Here is a 25,207-nt window from a genome sequence, read left to right as displayed (position 1 = left end):
TTTCGCTTTTTCCCGCCGTGATCAGGAGAATGTCCTCTGGAAATTTAAAAAATTTTTGAGGGATACGCCCTTCTAGTAGATACTCAGCGATACACGTACGTATCTCAACGAACTCGAAGCCAATTTCGCTCAAGTTTTTGCTCATCTTTGATTTCTAAAACTGAATTACGCATAACTATTTTCCAGAAGGGTGTTTTTTTCGTGGGTTGGGTCTTTTTTTTTCGCGCCCTCCGCGCAATGGGTATAATTGAATAAACGAATTCGAACGAGGCAACGAAGATAACGCGATCGGTTCGGGTGGGACGATGAAGACGATGGCGGTTAAAAAAGAAAGAAGAAGAGAAAAAAAAAAAAAAATATGGAGCATAGAAAGAAAGGAGGGAAAAAGTGAAACGTGTATAAAAACGAAAGAAAAATGAAAAGGTCTGAAGCCTCGGGTTGAAAGGCTAAAATTGAGTTGGCTGTGAGCGTTAAAGGAAGGCGCGGCACCGTTTCGGAGGCTGCAGACGCCCTCCGGCTCAAAGTCAGGTCGTTAGCCAGACAGACCGACCGTTGGAGAAGATTCGAACGCCTGTTGCTATAGGGCATACACAAGAAGCAAAATACGGAGAAGACGAAGCGGAGGAAGAAGAAGACGAAAGCCGTACCAACGGGAGGCTTCGAAACTCCTCGATCGATCTGGAGAAGATACTGATAATTAGAGGCACTTGTCCAGCTAAGTGTTAAGAAAATTCGGAGAATTTCCGGTAACGCTTGAATTAGCGATATAAATTCAACGTGTTACAGGCTACCGTGTACGTTCATTTGGCAATTATACGCTAAAATGACTCGGGGATTGGAAAAGAAATTCCGTGAAAAATTAAACTGCGATTAAATTTTTTACAAGAGGAAAAAATGAAAGCAATAAAAATTTACTTCAACGCGCGCCGATCTTGTCATATTTCGATTTGATCGTTCCTTTGATTTTTTTTTTTTATTCTTCTATCCGTTTATTCTTATATAGTTTGCCAAATTCCTTCCGATCTGTACAACCGCGGAACCTGCGGCAAACTTTTAGCTATTTGGTTAAGGTCGTCCTCGCGGTTGCGGAGGTTTGGAAAGGCGTCAGCTTGACGAAGCGAACGACAGCGGCGGGGCGACATTAGATACGCCCGTCAAATATTGACGAGACAGAAATAAACCGAACAAAAATATGTACAAGCTCAGGGTACATTTTTACAGACCCGATGACGACGAGGAAGAAGAGGTAAGAGATGCCGTTTAGACGGATGCTGCGGAGTCATTTTTTTTCTGTTTTTTTTTTTTTTTTCCTTTATTTTTTATCCGTCAACCGTGACGAGCGAGTGTCAAACATTATCTGATCGACAATTATGCAAGCACGAAGTTGGCTTTTTATTTTACTCACACATGCATACATGTGTGTATATTTTTTTACGATCCCAAGTTTGACGTCTACCTCAGAAACGGAAACGCTTGTTTCAGTTTAGAACCAGTGCCTATATTTTTTCTTTCATTTTTTTTTTTTCTCTCTTTCGTTCGCAGGGTATTTTATTCGTATATTTTATACTTTATTTTTCATTTCTACATACCATTCGTGTAAGGATGCGTGCAGGGATCGGCAGGAAAATATCACAGAAGAAGTAGGTAGTAGTAAGAGGAGATAAAATTTTTCGCGATACTGGCGTGACTCGAATTTACAGGGTGGTTTTAGAATAACTTCTCTTATAATTCGAATAACTTCGGATATACTTATACTCTTTTCAATAAAATTTGCCACATCGATTTTCAAGGTATTATCCATCGTTCACATATATATATATTTTTTTTTCTTCAATCAAATGGACGAAGAAAATTGTCGAAATTTTTTCGGAAACTCCATGCCGCGATTAACGAACCTTCGTGGAAAACCACAGCTGTCAATTTCGTCGTATCGGTGGAATATTTTATTGAAATATTGGATATCGAACTTTGGTGGTTACTTTGCAACCACCCCGTGTATCTGCGGGGAAAAACTACCTGACGCACGGCTGCGACACGCGTCGCTCTTTCCTTGAAATCCGCGTAAATCAGGAATGGGCGATCGTTCGAGCGTCTTATCGACCCGCAAAGAATTTGCCACCATGAAAATGCGCGCACCTTGTACACGTATAATACCCATATGTATGCACGAAGAAGAATACACGCCCGCACCTTTCGTTTTATGTATTTCTCTTCTTTTTTTTTTCTCCTCTCACTTTCATTTTTCGCGACTTATACGCGCGGCAGCGATCAAACATCTCTTTTAGGCTTGAATAATATTTGGAGAGGAAAATTGTGTCGTTTCGATTATTTTTCCTTCGATTCATTGCTTTTCTCCCAATTCGATCGGTCAATATATATATCAAGCAGTTGTGGTGAAAATTTTCAAAATTCAATCGCTAATTAAGATTCAAGAATGTCGAAAATTGTTGCGGGACACCAACTTTCGTGTATCCGAGATATCGAAAGTTCAGAAAGATATGAGGGGAAAAAAATGATCGAGACATCGCGTGGTTGCGATTAAAAATAAAATACATATCGAAGTTATTTACCTTCTTCAGATCCTTATTGGCGTCGGCATCCTCCGCTTTTCGTTTTTCCGTGAGTTTGGGAGCGACTGTCGTTATCACAGGTTCTCGAATGGGCTTCAAGTCAACCTGAAGTCAAACGAACGCGACAAATGAAAAACTAAAATCAGTAACAATCGATCATAATCAATAACGATAAAATTAAGAAAAATTACAATCAACTTCTATGTTCTACGGCGTTAACTGCGGTACGTACCCCAGTATTTGAAAATAATCAAACGAATGCTAATTTCAATTTTAATTATCATCGTCCAACTTCAACCTCGTTACGAGTAGTAGTTACACTACGTACGGATATTATTCCTGGGTCAGGTATAAGTACGACGCAACAAAATAGACCGAGGATTGCGATATGTTGAATGTTTATCGTCAGCGATGCATCAACACTGCATAGCGCAAGAATGACTCTGTAATCAAGTCTTGGTCACCCCACAGCGGGGTTTAAATCTAGCCTTCAAGTTTAGCTACCCCTGCAGGTGGCAAGGGTTGCCCTGACAACGTCCTTATACCTGCAATGCAGTGCTCAAGCCCGACATAGTCATAGGATATATTATTAGCTGCGCCCTCCACACATTCGTCCGCTGACTCGGGACGCAAACGTCGCGCCGATATCGGTTTGATTTCGTTTCGAAAATGAACGAAAGAAGGGGAAGTAAGAAAATGAAAACCTCGACCAGCCGAGTGACGACGTCGTGAAACGGAGGCTCCGGATGTCGGGGATTTGATGGATTTTGGAGGGCTCAAAATTTGGGTAATTGATCAAATTTTCACGTACACCTGTGCAAGGTCTTCGGGTATTATATGTGCCTATTTCTTCCATATTACGTACAGGGGGGGGGGGGGGGGGGGGGCGAGATTAGAAATTTGAATAGGTGAGTCGAGTGTAAAGATAAGATAAAATTAGAGCGATAGCACCTCGGGGGCGAATCCTACCCAATCTCTCGTCAGACCCCCAGCGATGAGACAGAGACACGCGAGCCCGGTAAAGATATAACGTTGTAAAATTAAACTAGATGTAGTAAAAGGAAATTCGGTATTTCAATCTAATAAACCGTAAAACTGAGACGATGAAAACGGAAGAGAAGAAAAAGTATAATAAAAAATAGATAAATAAAGAATAAAGGCTGCGTCGAAGTGCCCGCGTGCCAAAGGGTGTGAAAAACAATACGCGATAACGCGAGAAATCAAAAATTCACGACGGCAAAAAAAAAATAAAAAAAACATAAAAAAAAGAAAAAGAGAGGAGAGGAAATAAAACGTACGGGGACGTGCTACACGGCGACAACTGTACGTTAGGTTGGGTTATCGTATGCGATTTGAATAACACGTTGCGTGCTGTTTATACTAAATTGTTATTAAATCATTAACTATTATTAAATTTAATGCCATACCTATATAACCCGTTAGACGGAAATGAAATTTATGCATCTGCTAATTTGCAGATTACACAAATTAGCCAACTCATAACGCCACTGGCCCATTTTCTACATCTACCCGTATTATATTTTACACACGTATATACAATTTATATACTTACGCGTATGTATAATATTTATAACTGTGCGAAAATCCGGTATACGAAGTCGAACTCACCTAGGTAGTCGAAAGTTTTGCGCAATTGCAGCGCATTATTATATTATACGATTTAGTATATACCCACCTATGTACACACGGTTTGTATAATAAAGTAAAGTAAATATACACATACAGATATATATGTACATACAGGTAGATAGATAGTAAACCTTGTGGGATTTAGAGATCGCTTGGAAAATTTATGCACCCACCACTTGTGCAAGCGCGGGCTGTATAAGCTACCGTTTGGGAAAAAGTAAGACCAAATAAAGAAAATTTTTCGTCTCAAATCTGAGCAAACATCTGGTGAAAACGTATCTACCTTTTTTTTCTTTATTTTCTTTCAATTTTTTATTTTTTTCTCTCGCTTTTCATTTTTCGTCTTTTTCTCCTTCTTTATTCTTTTTTTTTTGTCAGGGGCCACCCCCAGCTGTTTGTGTATATTTAAATATGTAAAGGTCGTGAACAGACGTGAGAAAAAAAAATTTTGTCAGTTTAAAATATTGAACAAAAAAAAGAAAGAAAAAACACAAAAAGGGGGTGAAAAGTTCCATGTTTCAGTTTGAATGGAGAATTTTGTTGCTGGAATTATGCCTCCGTTGTATCAGCTAATTTTGGTATTTTGTTAGAGGAGAAGAAGAAAAATAATAATTAGAACGCCGCACCGGTTTTCTAAATTAATTTATTATTACGAGTAACAAAAAAAAAGGGGGATTCTCACTCGAGCGACTATGGAAGAAAATTTTATTTAACGTCAAGTTCTCGAGTTGCGAGGAATATTTTTTTTTTTTTACACTCCCTCTGATCTTTAATTCAATTTATACAAAATTACTTCAGTCTTAATCTTCAACTCGTTAAAGCATCGAACTTCGGAATGAAATTATTCATATCAGTTAACTAATTTGAAGGTCAGAGAGTCTAGAATGTCGATGTCTTACTGTATACCGATCGCAGAGGTGCGAGGTCGTCCTCATTTTTGGCACCCTTCCAAGACTGGTATTTGCAAAATACGCGAGTGCGGTAGGTGGATAACATCCGTTCTCGTACGTCGAATTGAAATATAATCTATCGTATGAATATGAAGAAAAAAAAAAAATACTTCACGATTTTCAACGAACTATACGGGGTAAAGTATTTCTTTCGCGTGATGCAAATCGGTGCGTTGGGTAAAGATGTAAAAAAGTTGCGGGGGAACGGCGAACGAAAAAAACTGGAGAAGCAGACAGGGACATTCACCCCGTACACGGGGATCGCGCGCGTTTTCGACATTTCTTCAACCCTCCAACGAAGTTAACCCTTATCTGAATTCCGAAGGCCCGACCACGATCGATCGAGCTGGTATACGTATATGGTGGGTGAAAAATCAAAAACGTATTCAGAAGAGAGAAAAAAAAGAGAAACAAATCCACGCAAATTTGGCGGTGAATTTCATACCCGCTTTTTGTTATTTACTTTCAATTTTAAATATCAATATCAAAAATAGGGATAAAAAAAAGAAAAAAATACGACCCGAAAGAGTTATATAATGTATATCAAAGTGAACAAAAAATGGTGAACTTTTTCCTTTTTTTCATGCAACTATTTTCGGTACAATTTGATGCGAAAATATGAGAGAAACAAAACCTGACTTTCGTATAATTCTTTCATTTGTTCGGTTCGAATGCGCACGTGATAATTATGTAGTTCGATAACGAGATATGTATATATATATATATCGCTTATAATTGAAAACAGTTTGCGATATGTTTCAATTACAGTTTCACCGCAGCGTGTTTGAATGAGTTTTACCGACATTATTTTATTGTAACACGGTTCGAAACTGAAATGAGGGAAGTGGAGATACCTACATTCAGTAGGTAGATAGGAAGGACTGTATAGATAATGTAAAACTGGTACGGAATGAAATATGAGACCCTGAAAAGTTGTTGACTTATTATACAGTTCTACGGTAAATTACTACGGCAATGAGTCAACTTTGTACTCTCTAATGCATCAATTTCAACATTTCCATACACACGTAAACACACACATCCGTGTATCCAAACAATCGTAATTACGAAGAGTAATTTGATACGTGTGTGTGTGTGTATATACATATATATAGGTAAACTAAACTAAACACCTAAAAATTTACCAACGGCATATTGCTGCACGAAAATATCTATATCGTTCGCTATGTATAAACACACATTCGTTTCCATTAATCCTAATTTCCAAAAACTTACACACTTCGTATCTCCCGTGGTGAAAAAACGCAGACAGAAACGCAATCGCGTGACCCTTGATATAAAATTCAGCAACAAAATTAGAATGTAAATTAATAACGTTACGTAACAATTACGAATTTTCTGGTTCGAACCGATTCGAAAAATGATATTCGGCGACCCCGTGAAAAGAAAAAAAAAACGTTCTCGAATTCGGTGAACGATAACGTCCGACTAAAAATTTCTGGCGCGTTACAATTTTCAGGCGAACCTCGATCGTTGCCAATTTCAATGTAGGTATAATTCGCTCGATTGTTTCAAGATACCATTGGGCGCTTCCGTAATTTCTTGTGCTCTTGGGAGCAGATGCAATGAAATAGTTGTAAAGGTGCAGTATATAAGCTCGGTATAATATCGGCGTAACGGGTTATAGGTATCTAGAAATTTCTTAATTCTTCTATAAACTTGATCGTTAAAACTACGATCGGTGTATATAATACCTGTACCTAGGTACATAGTGGGTAAACCTATTATACATATATATATATATATATATACACGATACCCACCAACCCATAGAAGCACGGTTGCAGCTGGCAGTGGTACGGGCGGCAAAACTATCGTAGGAAAGTTCTAGAACGTCGGATAATGGCGGCCCGTTTCACTTTTACGAGTAATTTGTTCGCGCAGTCCTCCCCGTTGCGTCGGTAGCCGCCCGAAGCCAGCCTCGTGCCTAACCGTTCCCCGTTTAACAAACTCTGGATCCGCCTCCTCCTCCCCATTGCCCTGGATATTAACTTTGACGGCTAGATGAAGAGGTGGGTTTCCCCAAGGCTTGCATACAAACGTTTACGTATCCTACTCACTCCTCGGCCCCCGAATCGCTGAATTAAGCTCGAGCCCCCAAAAACTCGTCTCTTTTCCTTTTTTTTTCTCTTCTCCGTCGGCCCTATTTTCGATTTTTTCAAAATTATTATCCAAAGGTTTCTTTTGTCTCTTCGCACAGATAGAAGCTCGAACTCTGTCGTTTCTGGCGTCGTGGGAGACCGGAGCTCGTCGATGTATTTATGCATATTTTTCTTTTTTTTTTCTCTCTATATCTATATAAACGCGAGATGCTAATCGATTTTCATTAATTAAACGCCACCGCGGTAATTACATCAGGCTAGAATAATTGAATAAAAGCCGGATAAGAAGAAACAAAAGCGAGTGAACGGTGGGGAGAAGGAGAGAGAGAGGGAGAGATGAAAAAAAAGTACGAAACAAAATAAAATAAAAAAAAAATAAAGAATCCGGCGTCGTTTCCGCGTCTCCGCTCACGGCATTGACTCGTAAATATGTCGGAATACATATTCCTCTGCGCGGCTACGCGCGGTATTTTCTTTTCTTTCTATACATATAGCGGCGCGATGATATCCGCGGGAAAAGAAATTTACCCCAAATCGTGAGTTTGTTAAGGCAACCACAGAGGAAAGTCTCATTACCTAATGGGTTGCCGCTGACTGCTGTTTACTGCCGCCGAGCCGAATGACAATTTCCATCGTCGTCAACGTTATACTGATATAAATAAGGTACCCATACCCGTACACGTTACGCGATACATATATATGTATATATATAGGTATATGTATATCTACACATATTCCCGTCATCGTCGTCGCCGCCGCTTTTCGTTACTTTATACGCACGTACGTCCTGCGGCTAAAACCTCGAGGTTTGATTGTCTGCAGTTTCTTCATCGCTCCAGGTGCTCTGAGCAGTGAACAATCGGTGATTTTTTCGCCCTCGCCCTTGATTTCTTTTTTTTTTATTTTAGTTTCACATTTTTACACAGTTACCACACACACCGGCGAAGGGTAATTCCGAAAGAAAATTGAAGCCTTCGAGAATTAATGGTTGAAAAAACCGAATACATATTCATCCCATGGCGTATGAAGTACATAAGGATAAGTGGGGAAAAAGCTGCACTATTTTTCCATTCTCTTTTTCTTTATACCCTCTGCTGCAGCAGCAGCAGCAGTAGCAGTGCATATTGCAGAGTCCAAGTTGATTGCTATAGTGAAATAAACTAGAACACACATACTACATTGTACCTGCAGAAAATGTGCTACATTAATGCCGGGTGCTATAAAAGTCTATGGTAGAGGTAGATCGTTTTTCTGCATAATTGGTATTCGGTTGTAAAATTAAAACGTTAACCTACTAGTTATAGTGTATCGTACGTACATACGTACGGCCGCCTACTGCGGGATATAAAGATACACGTAAAAGGCACTACGAGAAAAAAAAAAGAAACAATAATGATAACGAAAAGAAAGGAAAAAAACCCAAAAGTGGGAGCCGAATAAAACAAAAAAAAACTATAAAATGAAAAAAGGGAAGCTTAAGCGCCCGTTTTATTTCCTACTTCACATTAACCAACGGCTACCACCTTTTTTTGCCCTCACCTATATTTCCCGGCGAGAGAATAAATAAATGAGGAAATTTATATTTGCTACCATATTTATCACGTCAGTAGTCCGGGCAGCGGGGGATCGTAGGATAACAGAATTTTAAATTCTTAAGCCGAATGTGAAGAGCCACTTTTTTGTTTGTTTTTTTTCCTTCTTATCAAAAACTGTACACACATCCCCTTTGGACGTGTGAAACATATAGCCGGAAAGAGAGGAAAAAAATTGTTTCTAAATACCTACATTTAAATTCCACGTAGGTACGTATACGTATTTCAAACCTACAATGCATCGAAGTAGAGAAAAAGAATGAAAGAAAAAAAAAATCGTGCACGACGTGTGAATAGATGCATAAATAAAACACTCATTTGCCTCCACTGCGTGTACGACGGTTGATTTCATTGAATTAAAAGTGACGGAGTTTTTTCTCAATCGGCGTAATGAATTTTTCCATTTATAATTACAATCTTGAATAACGATCCCATTCCGCGAGTATAATCGATACGAAATTCGACTCGAGTTACAAATAATCTTATGATAAGGAAGTGATAATTCCGAGGGTTTTACGACGACGCGTTATCTACTCGTTTCTATTATTTGAATTTTGTTAAAATTTTTCTAACATATCGAAACGGCCGCAACGTGTGCAAGGGAGTATGTGAAACGCGCGGCGTTGGAAGAAAGATCCGTCAGTAGCGAGGGTCGGCGTTGGGTCGGGCGGGCCGACGAGCGCGTCGAGTAAAAGTGGTAAAAGCTAGCAAGAATGTCGTGAGGATTCGATGGGAATAAGTAGTAACGTCGTGAAGCGGTCGGACTCGGCTTACCAATCGCCGTGCGTCTCTACTGGAGACGCACGGGATCGGCGCGCAGCGTGGTATAGGCGGCAGTCGCGCAGTAGTAACGCCACGTTGCGATCAGCCGTACGAAAAGTATTAAAGACGAACGAGTGACGCGACGGTGAATTTTTTTTTCTTCCAATTTCTCCTTCGCATCTTTCTCACTTTCGAGAGACCCCGTTTTAACGTACAGTTCGGCGGCGATAAAATCTCTCTCTCGCTCTCTCTCTTTCTGGGTCGGAGGACGGGATGCGATGGGGTCGAGATATGGCCGCGTATCTTTGCGGATCATTTGTAGAAGAAAACGGCGTGGATACGAGTCGAGTCTGAACAGGACCCGAGGGCCGTCCGACCCCGAGGGTTAATTAACAAGGATCGATAATCTGGTCACCTGGCAAATAACTCGTTCAATTTACCTCCTATCTTTTCGTCTCTTTTTCTTCCTTTTAATTTTCTCTCTTTTTCTCTACTTTATTATTTTATTTCACCGCCACGACGAATCGCTGGCAGTTTTCTCGGTCAGATTCTTTTACGACTTTTATTCAACCCAAGGGCTGCGAAATGTTTGCTCTCCTGGCGTGAAAAAGATTAGGATAAAACGAAGAAAACAAAATTTATTTCTCGCTTTTCTGTTTTACTTTCCCTTTTGCAGCGAATAAAGGATTTCACTTTTTTTGTAACGCACTCGTTTTTCTTCATTTTTCTTTCTTTTTTTCTTTTTTCGATTTGTTTATCCATTAAGTTCGCGCGCGAATACCGTAAGCTAATTCGTTCGATTAATTCATGGTGAAAACATTGAAAATTTAAACCGATCGAAAATCCCACACAGTTTTCGGTAATTTCACGAAGTCTTTGAACTTTATCTGGTCTTTCAACGTTCTCACGTTAAACCCGTTGTATCGAATGACGAAATATCAATTATCTACAAGGCGAATCTACCTAAATCATCTTCGTCGTGAACGCATTGATCGTCCTCCCTGATTAATACGATAAATTATTTCCACTCCTTTCACAGTTTTGGCGACGTAACGCAACGCGTACGAAACCCTCATACTATACATTCCCTTACCGTGTCCCTTCCACCCTCCCTCCTGCAACCAATCTTTCTCTTTCACTCGGTTTACGGTATATACACCCAGCCCCAATACATGTCCCCTATACCTATACACATACAGTCATAATACTAACCCGCAAATGTTTCAGCGGTGCTAAACCTCGTTATCCGAAAAACTAATCAAAGCTAAAGTTTTAGCCGAACATTTTTTACAAGCTTTAGGAAAACTTATTAACTGGTTCGCACAGGCGAGGGGCACCGACGGCATAAAACGACCGACAGCAACGCGCCGGTGGCTTTGCGAGACCGCCGGCTTAACCCGCAGTAACGGGGATTGGGACACAGGTACTGCGATCTATGTACCTACGTACCTGGGTAAAACGTATCCGTCCGTATGTACGTTTTTTTATACAAACGTATCTAACCACCAACATATTTCCACGTTACACACGTGTACACGGAAATCGCGTACGCGCTCGCGTCCTCCTCTGCCCGCGATACATATAAAGATTGCCACTGGATTAAAAGTTATTTTCCAGCGCGGAGGGACGTCGGGATTGGTTCCCCGAACGTTTGTTCTTTTATTTGTTTGTTTTATTTATTTTTGCTTTTTTTAATTTTTTTTTTTTTTCTCTTACTTTCACTGCACACATCCCGCACACGCACGCACGAACATAGGGTGTTCGGTTAGAAAAGTGCGGAAGAATTCGCTTTGTCCGTCGGGTTACCACCACCCCGGTTACTCGTGAAAAACGCGAGGGATGAAAAATAATAACAACAATCATAATAAAACAGACATCGATAAAAAGGAGTTATCCGCACCCTGCGAAGGAATTCGTGAAATTTGTTGCTCGGAATTTCGAGTCCCTAAAATTTTCGAGTCTAAGAACCTCTTTTTTGTTTTTTTTTTTTCCTTCTTTTCTTTTCTCAGGGATGTTTCGAAGATATATTTTCTAATGACTCGTTTTCTAACGGGGCACCCCGTGTAAGTAGATTAATACCAACATTTGTATTCCCTTGTACTTTTACATGAGTATAACGTACACACATAGCGTATGTGCGAACCCAACAACTGTGTAAACCACGCCATACACTTTATATGCACGTGAAGTTGGTGTTTTATGTGGAAACACATGCGCATATATATGGGCAGATATATGATATATATATATTTATATACACATGTTTATGTACACTAGGTGATCCCACGCAGGGTTTTCCGACTATGCGGAGGGTGGGGAAGGTGGGCGTGTGTGTACCTAGGTATACCCAACCGGTCGTGTAAGTGTATAGGTACCCGTAAGGGTACATATAAATGTGAATATTGCATACATACATATATAGATACACGGAACGTCGTCGTAGTGTTGCTCGGAGTACCGACTACACGCGTATTTCGCGTGGATACAGATCCCCAACATTTTCGCCAGTTTCCGTGGCTCGGCTGTCGTTATTCAAGGGATATATAGGGAAACACATAAAACGCTAACCCCCCCCCCCACGTACCCCCACCGTAACCCGGGAGCGAAAAGGTGGAAGGCGAGGAAAAAGGAAGAAGCTTCAGAGAAGCGGGAAGATCAGAGGCATAACTGATGTACGAGAATTAAAGATCTGCCGAACCGTTACGTACGTACCCGTACCCGTACCCGTACGTAGGTTAGGTAGTAGTCGGGAGTTTTCGATGAATGATACCCGGCAGGATATTAAACTCGGTTTTTTTTTCTTCCTCCGCTTCTCGTTCCCCTTCTTTTTCTCTTTTACGGGCTCGGAGAAATGCACGAACGTGAATAAAAAATCGGAAACAAACGCCGTTATATTGCCTTCGCATGTAAAATGATAAAATCTCGAGTTTCTATTTTGTCCGAATACACGTTAGTTACGTAATACCTGTCTCAAAAAAACGCAATTGTTTTTCATTGCGAAAAAAAGCATCAAAAAGGAGAACGGAATAACTCTCTTATTTTTATTCGTGGTTTTTTGTTTTTTTTTTCTATCTTTTTCGTCTCGTCGTCTTTTTGCATTTCGCTCCGGGATAGGGAGGGATTTTAATATTTAACTTCAATAAATTCAACATGAAATGGGAAATTTTCTGTTTGCCGCCATTTTTCTCGGTATGTGTATATATATATATATCTCGAAGGTAAATATAATAACGCGCGACTTGTATTTTGTGGAAAACTTTCTCGCGAACACCGAAATAAAACCGAAAATTTCTTTTTCCTCAAATACTTCGGAATTTCGTTTTCGGTCTAGTTCGAAATCATCGTTGGTTTTTCTATTTCCTTTTTTTTTTCTTTCATTTTCGTTAACCATCGTAAATTAGAAGAGAAAACGGAGGTAAAAATTTGAAAAAAGGGTTGACGGATTTCGCGCAAACGTATTCTCTCACCGGTGTACAATCAGGGCGCAAGCTTCTTCTGGACAAAATTCACATCGATTCGAAACTTGTTGTAGTGTTTTATTTATTTATTTTTTTTGGCTCTTTTTTTTTTTTTTTTCACCGCCTCATCGGTATAAAATAATACGACACGGCAGATATACTACAGTATACGCGTGTATCGTACCACATCATATACACGACGTATACTTTAGCTGCAACCAACGAACCGAGCAACCTACGCCCATCTCTCACGCGATGTTCGAGGTTATTGTTTTTTTTTTGTCGTTTTATTCGTCTTTTTCCCCGGTTTGTTATTTTCCTTTCTTGTTTTTTTTTTTTCTTTCCTTTCACTTTTTGCGAAAAGATTTAAAAGCTCTGCGAAAAATAAGCAAACTATACGAGGGGCGGTTGCACATTCGTACGAAAGAAGGCTCAATCGACGGTCTCGTGTACTCGATTGGATGAAAAGTGGAAGAAAAAAAAATATTTAAGCTTGAAAACTGAGAGAACAGATTTGGAAAAAAGAGAAACAATACCCGATGAGGAAAAAATCTTTTCAGGCGATCTTCGAACCACCTCAAATCGATGCAAAGTACAAAAGCTTCGGAAGAGATAAAAGTAAACCGAACAATTCGGACGACCAAAAAAGAGGGAGATTCTCGATTTCCCCTCGACGGTGTTCGTACATAGCATGACAAATTTTCCGATCACCCCGTACATATTATTCACCGTAACGCTGGCACCTCGCGTGCCACCAGGTAGCTACCTGGATGCGGACGAAAAAGGGGTTACGTACGTGTCTGTGTGTGTGTGTGTGTGTGTGTAGAGGTAAAGGTAAAGGCGGAAAAGGGAAGATGGGCGGCGAGGGCATAGCTTCAATCTCACTCTCGCGAGCAATTCCTAGGATACACGGCCAGGTTCCCGCGTGACGGTAGCGGCGACGAAGGTGGTGCGGTGTCCGTGGGGCATCCGCCGGTGCCAGGAGCGCGGTGGCGCATTAATTAGCGCGTCGCGACGCCCCACCGTTTGGCGAATCGCGTTTTAGCGCTCGGAACGAAGAATCTTCACCCTAACGTCTACGGCTCCCCGTTTTCCACATTTCGGTAAGAGGCGGAAGAGGCGGTTCGACATGGGGGGGGGAGGAGGGAGAGGGAGGGGGAGGGGGGCAAAGAACTGGGGAAAAAAAAATAAAAAAAAAGAAAAATTAAATTAAATTAAAAACAAAAGCAAGGCAAAGAGAAATGGGTTCGAAAAACGGAAAAAAAAGTAACACCCTTGAGGAGGCTCTTCCCGTAGACGGAGACGCGCTAAACATCCTTTTGCCCCTATTTTCCTCTCTTTCGAGCCCCTTTCCTAGCCGGTTTCTCCCTCTCGTCTGATATAGTTCTGTACTCTGGCAGGCGTGACGACGGCAACGCTTCGTAGATCTTTAGAGACGCACCGACGAAACTGAAAGGGGTTGGTAACAGGTTCGCTGCAGACGTATCTACCTACCTACGTACGTATAAACATACCGCATAAAACCAACCAAAACCGTCCTTTGGAGACGCCATTAACGTGCGCCGCTGTTGCGCGACGTCTAACATCCCGGTTATAATTTTCCACTTTCCACGATACGCTGCAATTACTGTTGTAAAATTTGCTTTTTTTTCGGGACTGAAAAATAATTATTATTCAAAAACGGTAGTCTTTATCTCTTCGATTCTGTGACCGATGACGAAGAGAGCCCGCCTTTAGAAAAATATTTTCCACAAAATCGGATAAAATAGAAAGAGGGGAAACACGCGAGCCTTCCACACATGTGTGTAAGTTGGGGGGTGAAAAGAGATGGGAGAAATAACTGAAGCTGCCAAAAGCCTCGCGAATTTAGTTGTCCCAGTTAATGTGGAGAAAGACGATGACGACGACGAAGGGTGGGAGGGAAAGGGTGAAAAAGGAGCAAGAGAAGGACAGTGATGGGGTGTCCGACGGAAATATTCTAGCCAAGTATCCCGACGATTACGAAGCTAAAGACTACCGTATCCTCGGATTATATTGCTGAAGCGCAGATTTAACGCCGCTGGGAAAGAAAAGCGCTTGTTGCTTTCTTCGCATAAAAGAAATATCTAGACAATGTGAATCAACGGATAATCTTGAAAATTGGTGAAAATCGTGTCATACCGTCGATTAATTTCGAAGCATATCTGCCCAGCGGATCGACCAATTTTCGCTATTTTTTATTTCCTTTTTTTTTTTTTCACCGAAATTTTTCTTTCCATCAAACTGATCTTTCGTGTATTTACTTTTTACTTTCTCGTTCTTTGGAAAAAAAAAAAAAAAAAACAAAAAACACTTTATTACCTACGAAAAATTATTCGCAAAAAACATTAACTCGGGTGTGCGTACAGTCTGTCTGATATGCATACCGTACGTACCTATTACACGAGAAAATATGAAAAAAAACAAAGAGGACACCAATTCCGCGGTATACATTTTTACCCCAGGGGATAAAAACGCCAGGTATACTCGAGAGATTATAAGCTGCTGCGTTTAATGTTAATTCAACAAAGTGTTGATATAATTTAATATTAGGGGACCTCGCGCGGGCACGCGTTTTACGTCGAGTGTAAAGCGTCGAGCGTACCGGTCGTACGCGTATGTGTGTATAATGTGTGTATATAACAGTTTTATATAAAGGGGGATACGAGGCGGCTGGTTTGCGTCGACGTAAACGCATATATAATCGAAAAATAAGGGATGGTCTTTTTCCGAGGAGGGACGGAGAGACGGAGAGGCACCGAAAACCAAAAAAAAAAAAAAAAAAAAACAACTTTTTTTTCGTATAATCCTGTGTCCGAGATTTTGCAATTCTGCAAAAAGTTTATACCTAGTTGGAAGGATTGTAAATCTATGTACGTACGTGTGGCGAAATTTGATAAAAAAATGTCCAATTAAGCAGCAAACGGAAGAAAAACAAAAAAGAACCTCGAGGGAGATCCTTTTATTTTTTTTTCACCCGTATAACAAGGTGCTGAAATTTCGATGATCGCAACGAAACACCTTCGCGTTGCGTCGGGTTGCGTCGCGCTTCAATTTCGGCTTTACAGACAATTTTTCTTTCTTCCTTTTATTCAATCCGCCTTCGCTCCGGTGTCCGTTGAAAAGTAGTGGACGGAGGGTGGTGGGCCCACGCTACAAAGAGAGGTGGGGTCCACGTAAATTGCGTTAGCGTACACCACTGATCAAAGCTTTTTCGAATAATTGGTCTGATTTCTACCGCGGGCACCCTTTTTTCGCATACACGAAACTCTCCTAACAAATCAGACACCGCGTACACACATGTATAATACCACCGCGAGACGCGACTCGGCGATGATTGTTACGTGAGTTCCAAGAGAGATTCGTGGATTTTTTTTTTGATTTTGATTTCTTTTTTTTTGTCACTTGTCACTTTCATTTCTATTCTTATCGATGATTCGAGTCAGGTTGGTTGGAAACGTTGAGCCCGAAATTATAACCCGATACAACCGCGAGTTATGTGGAATATTATTCGATCTGCTAGGCATGTAACTAAGCTTCGCGTCCGTTTTACAGCTATACGTACATATATTCATACGTAGCATACGCCGCACCCTTTAAAAAATGAATTTTTAGTACAAAAGACCCTCTTTTTAATTCCCCTGGAGCAACGTTTAGTTTTCAACAGCGACTCGTGCCCAGGTGAAAAATGATTAAAAATGGCGAATTGGATCGCGCGGTACCACAGCGTATTCAACAACCTCCTCCTCCCCCTCCTCCTACCTCTGTAACACCTTCTCCGCAGGCTCCAATTGTACACATACCGAATGTTGGTTATATGAGGGAAAATAAAGAAAATAAAAAAGCTATGACAGATGAGAAACTGGGGAGGCAAAATCCTCCTCCCCCGGGCTCCTTTTTCCCTTCTTTTTTTTTTTGACCTTGACGATATTCTCCCGATAACGTGTATCGTGCATTATCATACGACATCTCTGTAGACGTGATGAAATTAAAAAAAGAAAAAAAATTACGATCTTTGCAGCGTATTGGGATCTAGAAAATGTCGAGTTGGTAATTTTGACGACGCACGAATTATTCAATACCCACGCACACGTGGAGCTAAGGTGCCCCCCGACGTTGGTTTGGGTCATCGATGTGTCATCAATATCGAATCAGGCGAACAAGATTTCACCTCCGAGGAAGACAAGAAGAAGATAAATACAAGCAATGGACAAAAGCTGCGAGCCGCGCTGCTGATCGGCGTCTAGCTTTAATAATGGAAAGCTCGGCTGAACTATAAGCGACGACAAAAGGAATCATTTCACTTGCCGCGGGTGCCGCGGAATTCAATTTCGAAAGTGATCGTACACGATGCCGTGTAATATAAAGATATTGAAAAAAAAAAATGAAAATAATAACATGAAAATAAAATAGAAAATTATTCAATGGATAGCGTATATCGGATTGAAACGTTGCCAAATACGAAACGGCGAGGGATACGGCGTGTAAAGGGAACGACCGGACGGTCTTCGATGGACTCGTTCTATGGGCTAAAAAGTATTCGGTATTCCAAAAACTGTGCATCGTTCGTTTCAGTTTTCGGCATCGCATCCCCGCCGGAGAGTATACCGCCTATTTCCATGTACGAACGCGCGTAACGAGAAATGCCGTGAAGGTCGTTCAACAGTTCGTTCGTTGCATCGGTCGTGCGAAGCTAACAACGTCACCAGACTCCGTCTGGATGTTCGGTCGCCAGACGGTCACTGCGAGAGGTTCGTGACCTTGACGGGGCAGACAACACCCCTCTCGCCACTCTCCCCTTTCCGATTCCGATTCTGCCCTCCCCCCCTCCCCCCCCCTCCCCCTCCGTTTTACGCGGCGCAGCGGCGACCGACTTCTCCGGATGACACGAGAGAACGAGAAGGAAAAAGTGGGAAAAAGAGAAAAAAAGGTAAGGAAATCCAGAGGAGTCGTCGGAGGTGAAGGCGGGATTTTCAGGAGTGTCGGGACTCCCAGGAGCTAGGTGGGCGAAGAACATCGTACATGGGTAAAGAAAGAGTGTAGAGGGATTCCTCTTCGCCTTTCCTTTTTTTTCTTTTTCTTTTTTCTTTTTCTTTTTTTCTCTTTATTCTCCTCTTATTTCGCAGTAGCTTGCGAGGAGAGTAAAACTTTGAGACTAGTTCCTAAGACCCTGAAAGCAACAGGAGCGTATCGACCCTTCGGTACCTCTCCGCTGTTTCGGCAATTCCAACCTTATACGCGCGTTTCTCCCAGAGGTACGAGATACACGAAGATTGGGTCACGCAACCGGAGCAAACCGGACCGCGCACCGGACCGGACGCGAAATTTGTGTCCTTGTCCGAGGAAAAGGGGTGGCCACCCCATGAAATCTTATCGCCAAGAGACAGATCGGGAAGAAAGGAGAGGGAACCTGGTATGAAACAGGCGTATACACACGTACGTCATTTATATATATGTACATATATCGAGGGACGAAACGAGGGGGTGGTATCGATCGATCGTAAAGGGGTTGAGCGTCGCAACGAAATCTCATCGCGAAATTTTCCCGATCGCGATAACAACGACGTCGTTACTCCCGCCCATCGGTAGCTGCGGATAAATTTTTTCCGACCTGTAATATCGGGATATACCTGTACGTGTAATAATAATAATTTTTTTTTTTTCGCTCTCCTCCGTCGGACGGCCGGGAATAAATTTGACAAAACGAAGCCTCCGCGCAAGTTCGCCTGACGTGCGAATTTAATTATTGGCCAACTCCGACCTTTCATCCATCTAATTCAACCCTTATCAAAATCCGTTGTGGTTTGAAAATTCCAATGGGCTACGCACCGTTGCGCTATGAATAGATAATTTTCAACACACGATTACGCCACACGTTACGCATCCCCTCGTTCGATGCGTATCGCAGGCGTTTGATCCACGTCGGGACCGCGACGATGGATTAATCATACGAAATGCGCGGAACGTACACAGGGGGGGCGAAATGCTCGGCATGAGAATTTGGCAAAAACCACAGTTGTTTCGCCATGTGCTTACATATTTGAGTTGTTTTCATTGTTTGAAGACAAGCCGCTACCAAACACAAGGGTCGGTAATACGAGGCAAGTAGAAACCCCGCAGAGACCTTTCACCCTTTACTATATCGCCTCTGGGTTGAAGGCTTAATATTGTAAAAGGTTCAAAGGTGTGCGGAGTCGGTCTGTACTTTTTAGAAAAGAAAAAAAAAAAGAAAGAGACAAAGAAAGAAAGAAAGGAAATAGAAAGAAAAAAGACACCACCGCACGGTTCACCTTCGAGGCGTCTTTATTAGATAAATACGAACCGCTGCCCTGCGATCCCACTTATTTTTTCATCGCGCGACAGGGTTTCATTTACCCGCCTTTCGTGCCTCCTTCGACTCGTTTCGGTAAAACTAGAAACCGAAAAAAAAAAAAGAATTACGCGATCTATTTTTTTCATCATTCACTTACTCTGATTTCGGTCAAAGGCTCCGATAAGCTCTATGGAAAAGCTGAGGGTGAAAACTTTCAGATACGCCGAGTCAACGATGGACGTGTAATAGGTTTCGATGAATTTATGATAAGACTATTATCGAAACAGCGCTTTTTTTTTTTCTTTCTCAGAAGTGATGAAAAGGTTAGAACCGCCTTGTAGTTTGAGATCACGAGGTAATTGGCGGTAATAAAACTTCTACAAAGAGGAATGGTAATAACGAGATGAGAGGAAAAAAGGAAAATAGAAGGGTAATAATGCAGTTAAAAGGAGTCGAGCGATAGAAGCGGTAATAACAGTGGAAATAACGAACATCGCACGAAGTGGCGGTGGGTTAATTTTAGATGAAAATAGTCAAATCTCGCTCGCCTGAGGGACGCGGAGACACAACGGCATAAATATACCTGTCACTCTATATAGCTCGAACAATGTATTCATAGCACGGCTCAAGGCGGACACCAGGCGAAACCAGACTTGGACGAAACAGAAGAAGAGAAGAAGAAGAAGAAGAAGAAGAAGAAGAAGACGACGACATAATCCGAACGGAGAACCAGCGATCGTTGGTTGTAGGACAGCAGTTATGAAAAGGTGTTCCGATCAAGGTTACGTAAATGGGCGAGACGGAGGTAGAGAATTTATAGAAAAAGTTGGCATTCGTTTCGTTGCATTCCATCGTTTTCTCCGTCCTTCTAATTGATTTTTTCCAACGTTTCCAGATCACGAAAATCGCTACTCGACTCCACCGCCTACTTTGCATTGGAAATTGGCGAGATCAAAGAATTGTCCAAATTGGCATGGAAATCTCTACGGGTTGTACAGACGCCGTTGGTTCGTTATTATACGCAGTATAGACAGAGATAGGCGTGACGAAGGTGATCGCAAAATAGATAGGTAAGGGGAAACCTTAGCATCCGGCGCGTCTCGTGATTTCCGCTAAGATTTCGTCTCTCGTCGTCGGCCAACTTTCGCAACTCCCGCTATTCGAATATCAAAGAGGAATTTGATTGTTGAGGGGAACGAGCCAAGGCGCTCGATCTTACAGTTTGAGGGACAGTCGCGCAAAATCAGCCTTGTTCGAACTACATTTAAAGTCACATGTACTACGTATACCTGGACGTGTGTTATACCTTGGAGAATTCGAACGCCTTGGGCGTAACTTTCCCATCGCGAAATTGCAGCGGAGTTTTCTCAGGAATGATTCGCCGAGTCGAGTGACCAAAATGAAAAAAGACCCCCGGCAAAAGTTACACATTTTTTTGGTTTTTCCCTTCCAATTTGTATATTCGAGTAAGTGATATCGAAATTAACGAGCGAAACACGTTCTATAAAATAACGAATAACACGAAAATCAGTCGGTCGAATAAAAGATGAATCGAATAAATATGCGCAATACATTTCTCTCAAAATTAGAACGATTTCAACCGAATCCCTTTCGTCGCCCTGAATTTCTTATTCGCCGATTAAAATGAATTACGAAAAGTAAGGGAAAAACAACCTTACGCCACCCTTCTAATTTCAAGTTGACATATTTTATTCCGCCTTCTTCGCATCGAAGGTCTTGAAAAACGAAACCGATGGATAGAAAGAAAGAAAAAAAAAAAAGAAGAAAAAATCCTTCGACGGAAAGATGAAGCAAGACGTATTACCGCGAATGGTGAACGATATACGAATCGATAATGAGCGTACGTATCACAATTGAAGGTCGAATTTCGTAAGGAATATATTTGAAGAATATCGAGGCGCGATCGAACGCGGTCATTTTTTGATCGGAACCACACGGGATTCGAGAGACATTAAAGTTGCGGGGGAAGTAGGGCGGAAGGTGGGAGGGAAATTGGAGTTTTAGTCTCGGCAAAGGTCAAATGAATGATGTAGGACGTTTACAGCGGCTGATAATAGAGAGCAGACCGACCGGACTATACATATAGACCGGACTAGAAAGGCAGACAAAGCGTTGCAACGCGACGACAACGCCGCGATTCGAGCTTCGATGCGGGACCGGGGGAAAAAGGGTGAGGGGGGTATCCTGCAGGTGGCTTATGCAACAGATGGAATCACCAATAATGGGATTCTGCCTGGAGCCACCGACTGTTTGTACTTTACAAACGCCACCCGCCACCGATCGTTCGTTCGACGTCCATTATGTAATAACTGGAGTTTATAGATATGTAATTGCCTTTTTCAATGATTTTATTATGGACGTTTTTTTTTTTCCTTTTTTCTTTTCATCCGTTCTCCGATGCGGTACGGGAGGAATAAAAATCTAACCACGATTGACCAGGACTGGGATTTAATAACCAAGATCGGAAATGAAAGAAAAAAAAAAAATACATATATTGATCAAAAAGAAAAACATAAATATACTCTGAAGTATCAAAATCTGAACTATATAAAAATTTTAATTACAGGATTTTCTCATGTGTACATACGTGTACGCATATTTTCTGAATTTTATTGATAACTAACGGAATTTTCTATTCGATCTCGAGTGAATATCGCGCTCACACGCTACGAGATTACGCTTTACGTGAAACATCTGATTTTTTTTTACCTTTATGCGAGTCATTCGATAAAATATTTTTCATTTGTTTCTTCTTTATCGTCAATAATGGAATCATCCCCCGTAGGTTGAGGTTCACAGTATAGATATATATATATATATAACTAATATGCCGCATCAACCGTTACGAGTAAGATATCAATGTAACATAATCTATCTATATATATCCAACCCACATAATCATAAAAATGATAATTGATTTTGGAAAGCCAATTCTCGGTTTACTATCCCGATATCCTGGTTAATAAATAACGATACGGTATGTATCTGTACATATTGTGTCGTGGCTGTGTGCCAAAAATGCCAAAGAAAAAATAAGAAAAAAAATAAGTCTCGTTACACGGGATATTGAATCTACGTACCCATCCAACGATACGATTTTTCTAGTCTTTTTTTTTTTCTTATTCCATATAGCCAAAAATCATCTCCCAGCACCACGTACACGTACACGTATATAATGCGGTTGTAAAACCTGCCTATGTGTATATAGGATGTACATAATAAAATGATATGACGTTATTCGCGCGTTGAAGAAGTACCACGTGGGTATCGTATTATTATATGGTATTTAATTATAATCACGGCACGTGCTGCGACACGTCATGCGTTACATATACATATTTTATATACGCATGTGTAACATAACATATATGTATCTATATATGTATGTATCACGTCATACGGGTCACGCGCGTGGTCTCCTATTAAGCGATATGGTATCCGCCGTAGATACATCGAACTATTTTTTCATCCGAGTAAATAGACGAGAAAATGTAATAAACAAAAGCAGAATTAAGCACCGTAGCACAGCGGGTGGTTAACACCACCACCCCCCCCATAGAGACGCTCCATTACGTCAGAGCAGAGAGACGAATTGCAACTTTTGAGGCTCGGTTAAACGACGATAACTCTTTCTATTTCTCTTTTTTTCGCTTTCGTTCATATCCAAATTTTCATTTATCCTCTGCAATTAATCTGGATACATCCGGTTCTCGTCCAATTCGAAAAGAAAACAAGAAGAAAAAGGAAACAGGATAATAAATCAGTTAAAAGTTCAGAGCATAAAGTTGGAGCTGAGAAAAAGAAAGAGAAAAAAAAAAATAGGGAAAAAAGTGACAAAGAAATAAGGAGACGAAGGAAAGAGAAAGAAGCAAAAAAACAAAAAAAACCAACAAATTGATGGCAAAAATGAGGTTCGCGAATATATGTATATTACGGTACCCGCAACGTCCAGATGGATATCGGAGGGAGAAGAAAAGTTTCCCTTAATCCGTTGGCGGCACGACCAAAGGCGAGTACGCGTTTGATACGTAGGTACGTACCTACACATTTTATGAACATATATACATATATATGTATGTATGTATACACGTATGTACGCATACACCTTCAACCTGGCTATACTGCTGAAGCTCGAACGAATTTAATCCGGGGCAGAAATCCTGACGCTATATAGTTTATATATTTAGTTGGAACATCGTCGACGTTCCTCTGCACCGTTGGAACAAGTAGCCAGCAGAAGTGGAAGGAAAAGAAGAAAAAGAGAGAGAATAAAAAAGCAAGAAAGAAAGAAAAAAAAAAAAAAAAAAAAAGGCAGGGGGAAAAATCCCAACGCGCCGAAGCCTAATACATCTCGGACTTATAGACTGAACTAACTAGCGACTGGATTAAGAACACGGTGTTACATCTGCCGTGTATACGAAATGGAAGCGTAATGCGTGTGTACGTTTCCGATATGTTAAACGTTTATTTATTTATTGTACGTATATGAAGTGAGTTGTAGGAACCAAGAAGAGCCTGGAAAACGAACAACGTAATCTAACGGCCAGCTGCAATAGCAGTAGAGAAAAGTAAAGACGTGTGAAATGGACTCTCGATTGTTATTCGATACGAACAGGTTCATGGGGGGGGGGGGGGGGGGGGGGGGAGGAACATTCGATTCCGTGATTCCCTTTTTCTATCCTTCGTTCCAAGTTTGTTTTTTTTTCTTTTTCTCCTTCCTGCCCCCCTGGCTTTTTATTTAATTTTTCCTTTACGATACTCCAGAAGGGACGGCGCCCGCCGCGGTTGATGCCCTCCTAATAAATTCAATCCCCGTATCTATATAGGTATATGATAATGTGTGGAATATTATAGGCACATAAATATATATACGCGTATCCTTCGTACGTACATAGGTATATAATGTAGCGTATGTGCATGGGAGAGGAAAAGCCGCGGGTCGTGGGGTCAACCGGAATGACGTAAAGATTTCCTCGGGGAGTTTAACGAGAGGTGGATGGCGGCTCTCCTCTATCAATACGGGATTAAGATATTGCCCCGAGATATTATACATATATGCACGTGTGTACCCGTCGGCCTATAGATTTATATACCTATAACGCGAACGTGGGTCAAACAATCGCCGGTAGGCTCGTCGTGACGGTGGAAAAAAGAGCGATTCTAAAAATCGGTAGCGATATAAGTTGAGATTATAGGGGGAAAATTAACGCCTAGCTCGAAACACCGAGGTTGAAAAAATCTACGTATAATTATACACGTCTAGAATGGAAATTTTCACGTTTACCACGCGTGAAATTAAGAACCACACGTATATAACTATATGTATGTATATATATCGAGAGGCCGGTATATGAGCAGATTACATAAACGGCCACGAGGTCACTTCTGATTTCCGTTCACACATACAATATGGTGCCAAAAAACGAGTGACCATGTATTATTGCGTTGCGTGTACATATATACATTTACGTGCTACGCAACACGTATAGATATATGCATGTGTGAAAAGAAAAAAACCAAAAAAGAAAACGTAGGTAAATACGTAGTACATAGAACGGAGAAAATATCGAGCATATAATAAGCAATATACATATTTACACACGTGATGAATATGTGTTTTATTATTTATCATCCCTCTTGTTATGTACCAACGTTATATTTATAATAAACTTACGTCATGTACCATTTACTATATAAATATCTGTACATATTTCATCTCCCTCGAGAATGAAAATTGTGCATATGGTTTT

At 41.1% G+C, this 25,207-nt stretch overlaps 1 protein-coding gene across 2 annotated transcripts in view; it reads right to left on the bottom strand.

The window, feature by feature from the left end:
- Nucleotides 1-25,207, bottom strand: part of LOC105691462 (pseudouridylate synthase RPUSD2-like) — an 89,139-nt gene that overhangs the window by 22,014 nt on the left and 41,918 nt on the right. For both annotated transcript variants that reach the window (XM_012409935.2, XM_012409944.2), the window contains one exon: nucleotides 2,571-2,675. In XM_012409935.2, the coding sequence (XP_012265358.2) occupies nucleotides 2,571-2,675 (105 nt within the window). The remainder of the gene's footprint in view (nucleotides 1-2,570; nucleotides 2,676-25,207) is intronic.

Source organism: Athalia rosae, chromosome 3, assembly GCF_917208135.1.
Source record: "Athalia rosae chromosome 3, iyAthRosa1.1, whole genome shotgun sequence".
NCBI classification, from domain to species: domain Eukaryota; kingdom Metazoa; phylum Arthropoda; class Insecta; order Hymenoptera; family Athaliidae; genus Athalia; species Athalia rosae.
This window is presented reverse-complemented; position numbering and strand designations above follow the sequence as displayed.